The 15,827-nt window shown below is 43.6% G+C and overlaps 1 protein-coding gene across 1 annotated transcript in view; it reads left to right on the top strand.

The window, feature by feature from the left end:
* Window positions 1–15,827, top strand: part of LOC135739256 (cilia- and flagella-associated protein 337) — a 43,119-nt gene that overhangs the window by 5,889 nt on the left and 21,403 nt on the right. The window contains exons 5-7 of the mRNA XM_073814772.1: window positions 1–169; window positions 247–293; window positions 393–530. Coding sequence (XP_073670873.1) covers window positions 1–169; window positions 247–293; window positions 393–530 — 354 coding nt within the window. The remainder of the gene's footprint in view (window positions 170–246; window positions 294–392; window positions 531–15,827) is intronic.

The following is a 15,827-nucleotide window of genomic DNA, read 5'->3' as shown; positions in this document are numbered from 1 at the left end:
ATGTGTGCTGATTCCTCTGAAAACAAAGAATTGGGTAGATTTCAGTGTTGTACCACAGATGGTGTCTACATGGCAAATGTCCACAAGATCGCAGTGGCAACAATGAGCAGGGGAATTCACTTCTTTGACGTTACAACCACTAACTGTTTTGAGGAGTTTCATTTATTTGGTATAAGCCAATAAACATAACTGACAGATGTAAAAGTTCGCTTTACGGTTTTGTTGATTTCCTCTATGTTTCTACAGGATTGAGTCATGTCGCAACTGCTCTGTGTTATTGGTATGACAAAGAGGTAGGCCAGTGACATTTGGTACCCTGGAAATTACGTTAGGCTTGTTAATTCTCCAAGCTGTCTTTAGTTTGTTGTGATTCATGTCTTGTCTCCATCTAGGCTCCAGGAGAAAAGTGCATGCTGATGTGGGGAGATGAGAAAGGCTCTGTAAATGTATTGTGGTTTCTTCACCCTTTTAAGGGGCTCTTCATGAATCCATTCACTAACAAAACTGCCCCTGCGCATGTTTTTATGCCAGTGAGTATGTGCGTTTTCATTGGTTAAATTCAGCTTACAACTGCTCTGCTTAACAAAGTGACTTGCAAAAGATGCAGCATTGTAAGGCCTCATGGGTGCTACTAAACCAATGGCTCTTTTAAAACTTAGCAATTGGTTACTAGTAGTAACTAGTAGTTAGTTACTGTAAAATGGCTATTTTCAGTATAAAGATGGGTTACACGTATATTTAAGGTGATATTAATTACTGTCATGACTGGGTAGGAGTGACAGGACGCAAACGCAAAGTTAAAAATAAATAACATTTAATAATAAAAACACGAGGGCTGACAAGGTGAATACAGGAAAACAGTAACATCCAACACAGGGAACAGACAGGGTTGTAATGACAATAATCCGGCAACCAGTGTGACAGAAACAAGGCATATAAATACAAAGACAATTAAACACAAGACAGGTGTAGTGTATTGGCGTAATGAGTCAATGAGTGTCCAGGTGAGACGGATCAGTGCAATACACAAAACATGACACGGACTAGCCGTGACATAACCCCTCCCTCTACGAGTGGCTACCAGACACTCACATAAACACAAAACAAAAACAAAGTCTGGTAGCGAGAGTCCAAGAGAGGGGTGGAGGGCTTGGGGACCCTGGCGAAGCCGGCAGCCGCCGGGACGAAACCAACAGGACGGTGGGCCGGACTGCGCCAGGAGAACCGGAGCGATCGCTCCGAGAACCGAGGCAGACGAATTACCCCCCTTCTGGGAATCGTCGACGATGAGGTGCCCCCCAGAAGTCATCTCCCGTCCCCTTGTGGAAATGGAGACCCTCACTCGGTAGCCACCCCGGGGAAATGATCGGGCGTGGTCCGTTCCGGATCCCCCTACAAGCGGGACGGTGGTCCTCCGAGGGACCGTCGACGACGACTCAACCGTTGGGGGACCGCCTGGGCCGATCCTCCTCCCGCAGGAGCGAGCGATCGCTCACGGTGGTCCCCAAGAGACATCGGGGCTGATGGGGAATGAACCCCGATGTCACTACTCCCCCTCGACGAAACTCCTGGGGGAGCCGCCCTCCGTGAACTTGCTGCGTCCAGTTTGGCCGGATTATTCTGTCATGACTGGGTAGGAGTGACAGGACGCAAACGCAAAGTTAAAAATAAATAACATTTAATAATAAAAACACGAGGGCTGACAAGGTGAATACAGGAAAACAGTAACATCCAACACAGGGAACAGACAGGGTTGTAATGACAATAATCCGGCAACCAGTGTGACAGAAACAAGGCATATAAATACAAAGACAATTAAACACAAGACAGGTGTAGTGTATTGGCGTAATGAGTCAATGAGTGTCCAGGTGAGACGGATCAGTGCAATACACAAAATATGACACGGACTAGCCGTGACAATTACATGAAACATGAATTATGTTCATCTACAGTGTGCAGTATTGTGGCATGCTCTCTGAAGCAGTGGTTTTCAAACTGGGCACCGTGCTGAGATGGTGCCAGAGAGAGGGGCCACAGTTTTATGACATTTTATAAAATAAATTAATTTATCATAAATTCGGTGTAATTAAATTTCAGAAAAATAAGGCTACTGACCAACATCACTCTATTGTAGAATTGTATAATTTTTGTTTAATTCAAATATTAAGTTTTGGAATGTTTTGTTATAAATTTATTTTGGAGGGGGGCTACGTAGGGATACACCATATACAAGGGGGGCCACACACCGAAAAAGTTTGAGAACCACTGCATCGGCAGCACGTAAACTTTAACCAGTCAGTAAACAGATTATTAACAAAAAATGATAGAACATTTTACTGAGCCCATAGTGTTGTTTTGTCTTTTAATTCCCGGAGCTATATGACACATAAAAAATCGAATAGAGAGATATAAAATAAAAAATCAAGAGCATGGAACATTATAAGGGGATGGCAATTTGGGCAATTAAAATAACATTTCTTCAGGCCAGATGAAAAATTAATAGTTAATAATTAAAGACATCAATTAATGACAAAATTACAGAATTTTCATTATGCTTCATATAGTTTTTAGAAAACAAATGTGACATTGCTGACTGTAACCATGTCAATATCTGCCCCGCCATTGCAACGCCAGCAACTCCTGCACAAAACACTTTCACTATATGAGAAAAGCGGCAGCCAATGTCGTGTCCAGTGTAAAACGCCCTTTAAGCCGTTCAAGTCATTTTAAATAATGATTTCTGCATTGATCCCATAGCTACATAGAGCCTCTGTCATAGGCTGACTATGCCAGTGTGATGTGTTGATGCAGAACACAACAGCTGTAATTGATCTGTTTCATAATCAGAAAGAGTTCCAGAGACACAGTGTGTTTTTCTCATGAAGTTTTACTCTCCCTCGTAGAATACACTAGATCAGTGTTTCCCAACCTTGTTTCTGGAGGCACACCAACCATACACATTTTGGACGTCTCTCTAATGAAACACACCTAATTCAACTCATTCAATGATGGGTCAGATAAAGAAAATATTCAAAATGTGTAGTGTAGCAGCCGTTGGAATGGGTGCTCGAAAACGGGTGCAATAACATTTATTCCCGCTCTTCCAGCACCGTGAATCTAAAGTATGATACACATAAGAGCAAGTTAATAAAATACAAATAAATTGCATAGTTTTTTGCAAATATTAACTGGATACTCAAATGATAAATGAAGAATATGCTTCATTTATACAATAAAGTCAATGTTCACATTAATTTCACAAGTTGCTGACTCGTGTTGACTAACTCAAAACCCAAAAAAACATTGTAAAGACCATTTAACACTTTACATTACAAAATTCTCTTGGATAACTGAGCATTATAATTTACTTTTGTATTTCATACCTTGCTCCACTTCTTCAAAGGGTGCAAACTAGCAGTTCATTTAGCTGTCCGTTAGCACCTTGCAGGTAGTTCACAAACAGACTTAACATGAACATATACGTTCAATATGTAAACCGAAACGAAGATGTGTACATAAGCTTAAAGTAAACAGTGCAAAAATGTTGACTTTATATACTGTTATACACGTGGTGTATATTTACGAAAGAGAGAAAAATCTGTGGCTCTTGTTTTATCCATGTCCTGTGTAATTTAAAATAAAAGTCTCTTAACCTATGGTCACTTACACTCCCAACAAATCATGTTCTGATGAATAAGGTAAACATGAAAATGAAAAATGAATCGGTCATGATTTCTTGGCCACATTAGTACACAAAAAACAGAAACATTCCACATGCAATGAAATGAAAGATAACCTAAACAAGTCTGATGCAAGTGGTTTTTGTTAGTTTCCAGTAGTTAGACAAATTTTTTTCATCAAAACGAGATAATTTGAGTCAAGTGCTCTAATGAGTGAGGGTCATTGATTCCTTCCACGTTTAATGGAAAACTGTTGACAATGGCCATTGCTTCATAGAATAGTGTTCTAAGAGAAGAGTCATCTAGTCCAGTGGTTTTCAACTCCAGTTCTCGGGCCCCCCCTTTCCAGAACATTTTAGATGTCTCCATAAATAAAACACCTGATTCAGTTCATCAGATTGTTAGTGTGTTAATTAAGGAACGTTTCAAACATTCTGTCAGGAGCCGGATGAGTGGATTCAGGTGTTTCATATAAGGAGACATCTAAAATTTTCTGGGAGGGGGGGCCCGAGGACTGGAGTTGAAAACCACTGATCTAGTCTACCTGGGCACTGAGCAACAGTAGCATTCAACACATTCTGAATGGTTCGGATTTGTCGCTCCCAGACACCTCCTGCATGACTGGCGGAAGGCACATTGAAGTTGAACTCACATTGTTTATCTGCCAGGAAGGCTTCCAGTGCCTTTGTATCACATTGCTTAAGGGCTTCCTTGAGCTTATTTCTAGCTCCGACAAAATTTGTGCCTTGGTCAAAATGGACTTCACTGACTGCTTCTCTCAGACTGACAAGCATCTTATGGCATTGATAAGACAGTCCGTAGACATATCTTCAAGCATTTCAATGTGAACTGCTTGTGAATACAAACATGTGAAGATAAGCCCATATCACTTTTAATCCTTGCGACCTTTCTTAACGACGAATGGGCCGAAGCAGTCTATCCCACAGAAAGTAAAGGGGTCTGAAGCTTGACAGCGTTCTTTTGGAAGGTCAGACATTTTTTGCTCCTCTGTAGTTCGTCTAAGCTTTTGCCATTTTATGCATCTGTGAACAAACTTGGCAATAGTCTTACTACCACCAAGGATCCAAAAACCATTGGCTCGTAGCTCTATCAATGTTTGATTCCATATCTGATGACAGATCTGGGCATGGTAATGACCCATAACCAACTCAGTGATGTGGCTGTCCCTTGGGAGGATAATGGGGTGCTTTAATTCTTCACTAAGGATTGACTTTTTCATTCTCCCACAAACACAAAGCAGTCCTTTCTCTAGCATGGGGTCCAAACAAAAAAAGGACTTGAACTGGGGAGACAGTTGCCCTTGTGACTTGTTTGGAGTACCTTCATCTCAGAAAAGGCTTGTTGTTGGATCAGCTTCATCACAACCTCAGCAGCTCTCTTACATTCGTCAATTGACACACATTTGTGTTGTGTCATGATTTCGGTCTTACCGGTTTGCTGTGTGCTCTGTTTTTCCTTTGTTGTTTTGTGTTTGTTTGACAGATTCACATGCGCGCCTCGCACAGGTGTTCCTGCTCACCGTGATTTCCTCACTGCGTCATCCTCACCTGAAGCTTGTTTATTTCCCATTCAGCATTAGTATAAGTTCTCTCCTTTCCCCTCAGTGTTTGCGAGTCCGTCTTATGATGTATGTCGCCGTATCGTGTCTTGTCTTGTTGACTTTAATATTGGTCTGTGCTATCTGCTTTTCGCTACTTACAGATATTCAGCTGCTGTTCCCTCGATTGTGGGTTGCCATCTCTTCGCTGTGGATTTTCTATTTGCCTATGGACTATAAGAGACTCTGATCCTTTGCCATTTGTCTTCGGTCTGCACAGCGAGCAGCGGTGGAGTGTTGTGCCCTGATGGTATGCCCGTTTCACGGGTCCCTCTCATCTGTGCTCTCTCTGTACCCATAGACTGCCATCGCATCTGCTGTTCCCGTCTGGTGTCTTTGACCAGCACTGCTGTTTTTCCACCTTCTGTGCCCCTCTGCCGTCGCTTAGTAATCCGATTGGCATCTCCACAGTGCTCCCGGTAGAGAGAGTTCGCCCTCCATCCTCCATCCTACAACCTACGTGTCTCGCCCCATATTGGGGTTCAGTTACCCCTGTGTACCCCGTGCCAGTGTCCAAGGCCAGGACATATTCTATCCCTTTTCTTCAGCGGCAGCCTCCTTCATCTTCTCTTTGTTGTCAAATAAAAGTACCTCTGCACTGGGATTCTGACTCTGTCTTCCTTACAGTTGTTTCATCATAGTGCCATTGGTTGGGATCTGTACTCCCTCTTATCAGTTGGACACGGTTGGCCACAAACACATGAAACCTTTGTGCTTCGTTGCAGATGTATGCTAGCACCACCTGGGAGTCTGTCCAAAAAAATTCTTCATCAATTTTCATCTGAAGTTCCATCTTCAACATATGACGCTCATTCTGTGTGCGGTGACAGCAATCGAGAGTTCCAATCTCTAGATACTTAAGATCTTTTATGCTACTCTGGACTTTGCCATTACAAGACTGCAATGGATCTCACCTTTCTTGTTTCTGTACCTTAGGTAGGAACATTCACCATATCCTGTACTGCTGGCATCCGCAAAGTGGTGTAGTTCAATCCTGACAATGTTACAGAAGTTGTTAGGGACATTACATCGGGGTATAGTGATCTCCTTTAACCTTCTGAGATCATCCTTCCACTTCACACACCATGACTGAAAGTTTATAGGAATGGGATCATCCCATCCAACACCTCGGTGATACAACTCTTGCAGGATACACTTCCATTGCAGGGTGAATTGAGCCACCAACCCAAGTGGATCATAGAGAGAGGCGACAGCTGACAGGATACCAAGTCGAGTTAGAGGGTGGTCTTTGAATGCCAAGTACATGTCCTTCTGGTAGATTGCCTGGACTGAGAGTGAGAGGGTCAGTAGTTGCTGCTCTTTCTGATGCTACACAGGTAATGACTTCTCTTCGGTTTGAGTTAGACTTATGTAAGCGCAAGCCTGGACTTTTGCAAAGTTGCTGTGCCTCAATGATTAGCTCTTTAGGTTCTTCCTCAGAGGAAACAATGATTAATCCATCATCCACATAGAAATTATTCTCTACAAAGGCTGATGCTAGGGGTTGGTTTGTCCTAAGTTGCTGTGCCAAGTATCTGAGTCCAAAATTGGCACACCCTGGGGAGGAGGCATCACCAAAGAGGTGAACTGTCATTCTATATTCTTAATGTTCTGCTTTGAACTGAACTCCCTCCCACCAAAGGAACTACAGCATTCAGGTAAGACAAAGAACTGATGAAACACTTTTTCAATGTCGCAGATCACAGCCACAGATTCTCTTCTAAACCGTAGAAGAACTCCCACCAAAGTGTTGATCAAATCAGGGCCAGTTAGTAGTGTTTCATTCAAGGACATCCCATTAAACTTGGGAGAGCAATCAAAAACAACCCCATGATATGAAGTTTACCACATGGTCTCTCTCTCTCAGGAGCTGTGGGGGCTGGTTCTTCTAAACTGGAATGAAGTCTCGATTATAAGCCTGTTTTACTGTGATGTACGTTAAGAGTTCATTCCTCTAACCTGTAGACCACTAACAGTCTTACTTGCTATTACTGTATTGGCAGCAGTCATGGTGCTTAACTTGAGCTGTACTGAAAACGTGGTCACACTGGGTCCTGCAGCTAGATCCTCCAATATGAAAGTACAGTCACTCCATGTGTCAAGCAGTGCATAAGTGAGAATTTCCTTTTCTGGTGCTATAGTCGAAGACACGAGAACTGGGGTGACGCTGGAGGTGGCTGAGGGATGTTGTGCCAAGGCAAATGATGTAACTGTTACAATTGGACCAGGGCAGAGCCGGCAGGGCAGGAAGCCAGGGCAGATCCACGGACGGAGCCGGCGGCGGGACCAGAGGCCAGGGCGGAGTCGTCGGCAGGACCAGAGGCCAGGGCGGAGCCGTCAGCGGGACCAGAGGCCAGGGCGGAGCTGGTGGCGGGACCAGAGGCCAGGGCGGAATTGCAACCCATGGTGGTACTGGAGGTGCTCTGGGGCTGTAAATAGAGACAGGAAAGATAGAGGCTGGCAAAGCCAGGTTAGCAAAACACAAGGCCAAAAAAGGAGAGAAATTGGTTAGTCCAGGAGTGGCCATCTTGCACATAACAGAGAGTTCCGGGAGATCAGAATCAGCCATCTTGGACCAGGCAGAGAGTTCAAGGAGCTCGGAGAAGGCCCTCTTGGGACAGGCAGAGAGTTCATGGATCTCAGGAACACCCATATTTGGCCAGGTAGAGAGTTCATAATTGGCCATAATTGTGAGGGGAGAGGGACTTTGGGAGTCATGCGTGGCTATTTTGGTTAGAGCAGAGAGTCTATGGGAGTTGTGCACAGCCATGGAGCTTTGGGGTGATCATATTGGCTGACCTTCAGGACACAGGGAACTCAGGAGTAACCATCTTGGCCTTTACAGGAAACTCAGGAACCGGCCTTATGGTCAGGACAGAACAGTCAGGAAACTTAGGCTCAGCTAACTTGGTCGAGACAAGAAGCTCCAGGGACTCTGACCTTTCAACTGAAATAGGTATTTCACGTGGCTCAGGAGATTCATGTGGTTTAGGAGATTCACGTGGCTCAGGAGATTCAAAAGTTTGAAAGTCATCTGAAGAAACAGTAGAGCAGAAAGCAGACCACACACACCACAGAGCCATGGCAAATACAGGAAGCACAGAATATAAAGGACATACCTCAGGTGCCACAGAAACCACAGAGCTGGACACCACTGAACCGGGAACACCAGCCTACCGCACAGACTCCAATGGAGTGTCCACCAGACTTGAGACAAGCTGTCTAGTCTGGAAATTCACCAGAAGCGCAGTAGAGGCGGCCATCTTGTGAACTGATTTGGGTGCGGCGGCCATCTTCTGAACTGGCTCGGGCGTGGTGGCAGCCATCTTGTGAACTGTCGCGGGTGTGGTGGCAGCCATCTTGAGAACAGGTGCAGGCTTGATGATGGCCCTCTTGAGAACAGGTGCAGGTATGGCAGCGGCCATCTTGAAAGCAGGTGCAGATATGGTGGTAGCCATCTTAGGAACAGATACAGGTATAATTCTTGGACTAGCCAACATAAGAGTAGTGCACACAGGCATCCGTGGCCGGCCTGGAACTCCGGCCTTGGGATCCTGGTGCACATTCCCCCCTCCCAAAACATGTCTAGGTGAGGCCTCCTCCTTAACCTGGCCCACAGTAAAAAGGACCCGCTCAAACAAAGGGCATAGTCCAAAACATTTTCAAATGACCCTCAAGACCTTTATGGGTGAGAATGTCTTTGAGAGGTTGATTTAGTCCATAACAGAAAAAGTCTATCATCAAGAAATTCCGGAAGGTTTGTGGTGTTGGAAATATCCAGAAATGTCTGAATATGGTCCTTGAGGGACTGATTACCTTGGTTCAGACGGACAAGGGCATCTGCTGGATCCATTGTTTGGTCAGTCGATCTGTTATGATTTCAGGCAGGCAAGACAAAGGTAAGGATCCACGTGCAGTTTTAAAATCTTTATTAACTACAATGGTAAAACAGGAACACAAGGCAGGACAAAATATATCACAACTACACAGAAGTAACACTTAACATCGACTGACAAATGGGCGCTGAACTAACAAGGTATTTAAATGTGTGAACAACCAATCACAGAACAGAAACAATGAAACACTATGACAAAAAAAACAATAGGCAATGAGTGAGTGAGTGAGTGAGTGAGTGTCCATGGCAACAAACAAGGCTGACTGGAAACACCTGGGGAAACAACCAACATGGGAATCAATGAGAAAACAGAACTACAAACAGACTACAAGACAGAACAGGAAGTGCAAACTCAAATACAAACTAAAAGTTCGAATAACAGAACAGAACCGTTACAGTAACCTTGTGTGTTCCTTCATTCATGTTTTTCTACAGCTCCAGAGTCGTTTGCGACTATTTCATTTGAGTTTTTCCTTCCTTCTTTGTGCAGGCATGTAGGATGAAGTCGACCACATGTGCTGCAGGTGTGCCGCCTTTTGCACTCTTTGGAATGTGCCCCTTTCTTAGGCAACCGAAGCAAAGGTGATGTTCATAAATTAATGCCCTTTTATCATCTATGTATGGCCTTTGCAGCAAAGGTTGGACATTTAGCATTACCATGAGCATTGTCCTGACAACTTAAGCAGGGCCTTTGGCTGTTCTACTGTCTCTGTGGGAGAGTCTTTCACTTGAGTTTTAATGTTCAGCAGCAGTGGTGAAGCAATGGGGTTGCATGCTATCCCCTTGCCATGAACTCTGTAAAGTGCACAAAGCTGGGATAATTTTCACTTTGGTCTAACTCTTCCACCACAATACGACTCCACTTACGAACCAACTCAGGGAGCTTTTTAAGAAGTTTGTGATTCTCCTCACAGTCATCGAGAATTCTCAGTCCCTTAACATGGGGAATGGCCTAAGCACATCCTTTAAAAAAGTGCAATTGGGACATTTGCAGAAATCTTCGGCCACTTTGCAAGTTTGTCTCTAAAGGCCTTTTGAACGATGAATGGATTCTTATACCTATCTTGAAGGACTGCCCAAGCGCCCCGATATGCATCATCTGCATTCTGATAGAAAAATTCCTCCACAGCCTTGCGTGCTTCTCTTGCAAGATAACTCTTCAAATAGAGCATTTTTTCAGCGACCGGAAGGGGCTTCTGATGAATTAAAGCATTGAAGGATAATTGCAAATCGATAAACTTCAAGGGGTCACAAGTGAATGTTTTGGGTTCTGGGACGGGTAGACGACTAAGAGTGAATTAATAAGCAATTTCTCAAGCTAAATTGACTTCTGACTGATTTGACAATGCTCCCTGTGCTGCATAATAAGGCGAGAACGGTGTGGCTTGTACACTTAATGGAGTTTTGACAATGTTTTGGTGGTCTGGTGGGATTTGGATGTGTGTTTCTTCACCACCATGAATGAGGCTATCACAGTCATTGTAAGCCTTCATGCGCGCTGCTGCTATGTTGCAAATTCTTTATGGTTTATCTCTTTTTTTTGTAATTTATCTCGTTAATGTGTTGGCTTACGGAAAATGCGCAGTGCATAGTTTAAAGCAGATACGTTTTTAGTGTAAGTGAGGTATTCTCTGTTACGAAAGCATACTAGCTGGAGTTTTCGTAGAGTTTACAGACTTTACACTCGTGTGCAGCATCCTTGAGTGTAACTTAAAGTTTATGACAAAGTAAGTTCATATCATTATACTATGTTTAATGATGAATTTTTGTGTGCACTGTAACTATTTCTGGCATTACACCAGTTTTGCATCTGTATAATTATCAGTGTAATCGCGCTAACACTCGCGCTAGCACAGGTGATTATAGCTGCACTATATGTCCGCACTAACAGGCACCTGGTGTTGTTTGAGTCTCAAAAGGACCCCCAACAATGATGGGCCAAGAGCAGGCCCTGGCAGAATCTTTCAGAGACAGACCTTGATACTTAAACAAGCAATTGAAGACCACTCTTGGTTTATCATTGTGGCACAACAGGTGGTGGGGAATGTACCATGCCTCCTCTGACTTGGTAACTTCTTCAGGTTGGAGCATGGTAACATAACCTGCTTTAATGAGCTTATTAATCTCACCAGAGTAGACGACAGCTTTCTCTGGGTCTCTCTGAAGTTTCCTCTCTGTGCTCCTCAGACTAGGCATAACCAATTGAATTGTACTCATGAGTTTTGGAGCCCCAGTTCTGCAGAGGAGGGGGGTGGCATACCATTGGATTTCTTCAGCTTCAATCCTCTGGTTCGGCTTTTGAGAAGTTAATTTGCTTCTTGATCTTCCTTTGATCGAACAACCAGTTTCTCATTCCGGTATGACAGGATGTCAAGTTGCCATAGCTTCTCAACATTACGACAGAGCAAGTCATTTGGACATTCAGGTGAAACAAAAAGACACTGCTGCACTCGTGCATTCGTGGCTTGGCGTGCAGTCCTCTGCCCCTTGTTGGGCCCATCCCAGGGCTGTGTGCATTGCAACTGGACCACCTCTAAATCCTCGACAGACAGGCCTATCTGCTGTGATAAGATGGACGTGGTCTGATCCGATCAGCACCAATGGACGCACATTGTAAAATGACTGTAACGGAAGCTTGAGCGTACCGTCTCTGAAATCTCTGCACTGGATATTATTGCTCTACTAAGTCCAGACCTGAAGCTGTGAAGGCCCCAGGTATCTGGAAGCGCCTCCCTGGTTCACTCTTAGGAGAAATTTCTAAGTTAATCTTGAGCCTGGAATGGTGAGTGACATCGGATCTTACTGTACATAGAGCCAGTGTTTCAGGTTCACCCTCCAACTGAAGCTTGTGGACAGCTATTGGTAAGATCATGGTTGTCTGTGCTCCATCATCCAGTATAGCGTAAGTCCACACAGATCTGAACCCACTGTGTAGCAGCACTGGTACCACTTTGAGAAACTCTGCTCCGCGCTAGCAGGGCTAAGGTAAATGCAAATCTCTGATGTGCTTGATGTACAGTTTGTTGGATCATTACTCGCTATACGATGAAGCACCTGCAGATGTATTCCACCACAGTCACAACATGGCTTTTGGAGGTTGCATATGTCGGGCACGTGTAATTGTGCACATCGCCAGCATCTCTATCCATCAGAAATCCACTTCTGCAGGTCAGCAACCGATTGCTCTTTGACGTTATCACAACGAGTAATGTAGTGCTCTTTACTGTTGCAAAAGAGGCAGTGTACCTTGAATGGTTTCTTCTATTTGAGCTCTTTGGGACGAGTAGATAGCGCATTCTCGGCTTGGGATGCACCATTAAAAACAACAAGACTCGAACCCTTTGTTTTAGCTGGGGGTTTCTCTTTACTGACCCCAGGAAGTCTCTCATGCTGTTAACGCTGTACTAATCAAATGGAAAGTCTCTGCTGCTGTGCCATAACTTGCAGCCATCCAGCGAAGTCCTGTAGATTATAGGTGTCACAGTGTCAAACTGTGTTCTGTGGTTGTAATTATGTATTTGTGTTGTTCCCTGAGTAGCCACCAGATGTCTCTTGTCGTCACTGTCACATGTGTCATGAACTGCATCTCCCATAATCCCCTCTGTCAGCATTGATCATTGTACTCAGCTGTTCCCACTCATATTGTTAGTGTTTGTGTATTTAAGCCCTGTCTGTTCAGTCTATGTTGTGGATTCCTTGTTGTAGTTACATCGCCTTCTATGTTTGTATTTATGTTCTGGATTGTTTCTATGGATTTTGACCTTTGCTTGTACGGATTATGATTTTTGGATCACCCTTATTAAACTGCTTATGGATCTAACTTTTTGTGTGAGCGAGTCGTGACAATAGGGTTGAGACTAATAGATTTAAGCTTTCCCTGCTGTTGATGGAACTCAATGAAGCCATCTCGTAGGTACTTTGACAGCTTGCTAAGTAGGCAGTCTACGTGGAGCAACAATTAACTCCATCCCTCTAGGTCCCTCTAGGGACAGCAGCATGCTGACTAGGAGATGAACTCGCAAAGCAACGCTCTGAAAGCTGTAGCTATCATTGGGCTTGACATCTGGTGATGTGAGGATGGCTGCAATCTCACTTTGTGCCCGTTGATGTGGCTGGCCGTACTGTAATTGAAGTGCTTGCATAGCTGCTGAATACGGATATGGGTGATGTCGGCAAGACTGCGCTAACATCTGAGCTTCAGGCAATTTAAGGTGTTCTAACAGTCCATGAAATGTATACTTCTCTGTTAGTTCTGGGTAAGGCTCAAGCAAATTGTCAAATGCCAGCTTCATATTCACAAATTCTCTTTCACTGTCACTGGTGAAGTCTGGAATTTTAGGTTTTGGGGGCTATACAATGTCATCTGAGCTGACCCCGGTGGAGCTGCTGTCTGGGCTGGTAACAACTGTGGAAGAGCGACAACTGCAGCAGGGCTCATGGAGGGAAGTAAGCCAGGAATCATGTCTTGAGAGGGTAATGTTGATGGCATCTGATAAGGAGGGACATAACTGAATGAAGTAAATGCATTCGCACCTGCCTGACTTGACTTTTCTACATAGCTCAATGGGATGCATACAGTAGCCTGTGTGCTGACATGTGACACTGTGTCATGTGAGTGTATGGGCAGAGGATTTGATGTACTAGAAGGTGTTGGAGATGGCGGTGATGATGCAATAGCTTGTACTGGTTCATCGTCCTCATGTTACTCCTCTTCCATCAAGAAAGATTTAATGTGTTCCATCATTTCGTTACGGCGGTGCTTACGTTTCTTAAGTCAGTCTAGCTTCTGGAGAAGATTGTCCATTTCAACCGTCTCTTCTTCTTCCCTCGCGTTCATGGATTCCATGAGTTTAGTCAATGAGTCCATACTCAGTACATCTGCTTGACTTGGACTGGGCGTGTTTCGTTGTCTACCTTGGCTAAAGGCTGCATCTGCTTGACTTATATACACTGTTTCTGCTACTCCTCTCTGCTCCTCTGAGTCCCTCTGAACAGGACTGGAGGAAAAGGCAGGTCGGTGATGGAAGTCAAGGCGCTTGGGGGTCTGACATTACCATGATGGTCTTGCTTGTGTATCAGCATGGAGAAGTGATGTTGGTTTGTCATCTGATGCTATAATAATGCTGCATAACGTGATTTATGCTATTATATTTCTTTCCGTAGTTTATATCCTTGCTTAGTGTATATATGAGAGTTGATAATGTTTCATTCGTAGTACTGTTGAATCATAACAGTATGTAGACAGGTTATTTATTCTGTTTTATTTGTTTATTACAGAAACTACTTCAGTTATATTCTGCCATGTGTACAAGGTTGAAAATTGCATAAATAAAAGTGGAAACCAAATCTGATGACTCCTCCCTGATCAGAGTACTGTAGTGGTTAACACATTTAACAACTAGCAATCAGTGGGGCAGTTCCCAACAGCCACCTTTACATAACTCTCTGCTTATAGCTGTTGCAGCTTTATTTTCTCTATCCCTATTTTTAAGTTCATTTCAGCCTCCATGGCTTTTCATTCACTCTCCAGTTCATAAAGCTTTGACTGTTGAGCATGTAGTTCTTGCATGGCTTTTGCTTGTTCTAATTTGGCAGCAAGCTCAGCCTCAGCATCGACACGTTTGCTAGACGTCCCAAAGATGGCATTAGAGATCTTACCATCTTCTAACTTCTTGAAGTTAAAAACTTCATGGTTTTACATCCATTTGACTTACAATGTCTGAAATAGTACTATGTTTCAGCTACATAGCTTGATAATGTTGTGCAACTGTGTTGAGCTTAGATTCAATAATGACTTGACATGATTTAAGCTCTTCATTTGAGCAGCACAACTTAATCTGTGTTCTTATTTTCCTTGCTATCTGTCACCACACTTCATAAGCCTTGTTGAATGCTTTCTCGTTTTTCTTTGCTTCTTGTTCATGTAACTCTTGGCCCTTTTCTGTTAGATTTTGCTCACGAGATCTAGACCTGACCTGCGGTGTCTTGTCTGCTTCTTCAGAGGGTTCTGACATCTTGTTTATCTATGTGTCTGCTTGTGTTACAGGCATTTAAGTGTAGTATGTCTGTACTCAAATCTGTTAAGTGACTTTAACCAAATCTTAAACTATGTAACCACTCACTTCAGACATTTACACTTCAAAGATACACTAAGATCAGCAAAGAACAACAATAACAAAATCAGACAGTATTACTGATTATCTACAATCAGACAATACACTCCTTTTAAATTTAATCAGGTTATCTGTAGACCATGGACATTAAGGGGCTGTTTACACTTGGTATTAAGATGTGTTTTCATCGATCGGATCACAATGGGACGAGAGAGACACATTACGTTTACACCTGGTATTTAAATCCGTCTCTTTTTTCCACTTTTGTCCTGAACACTGTGAGTGGGTGGTCTGTGAGACGGTGGTCGAGTCTCTCTGCTGTCATTCAAACGCGAGCGGGAGTAATTATGAGTTTATATGGATGCAAACTAATATTATGTTGGAGTCCACTGCTTGTTTAGCAAGTAGACATGCTGCACAGAGTTTTGTACGTGTGTATGTAAGAGCTTTCTCTGAATTTTCAGCCCAATTGATGAAATAGGATCGCGCAACTTTCACACGCTTTCAAAACGAAACTACAG

The sequence above is a fragment of the Paramisgurnus dabryanus genome, chromosome 1 (genome assembly GCF_030506205.2).
Source record: "Paramisgurnus dabryanus chromosome 1, PD_genome_1.1, whole genome shotgun sequence".
NCBI lineage: Eukaryota > Metazoa > Chordata > Actinopteri > Cypriniformes > Cobitidae > Paramisgurnus > Paramisgurnus dabryanus.
The sequence above is the reverse complement of the archived record's forward strand: the minus strand, read 5'-3'. Positions and strand labels throughout refer to the sequence as shown.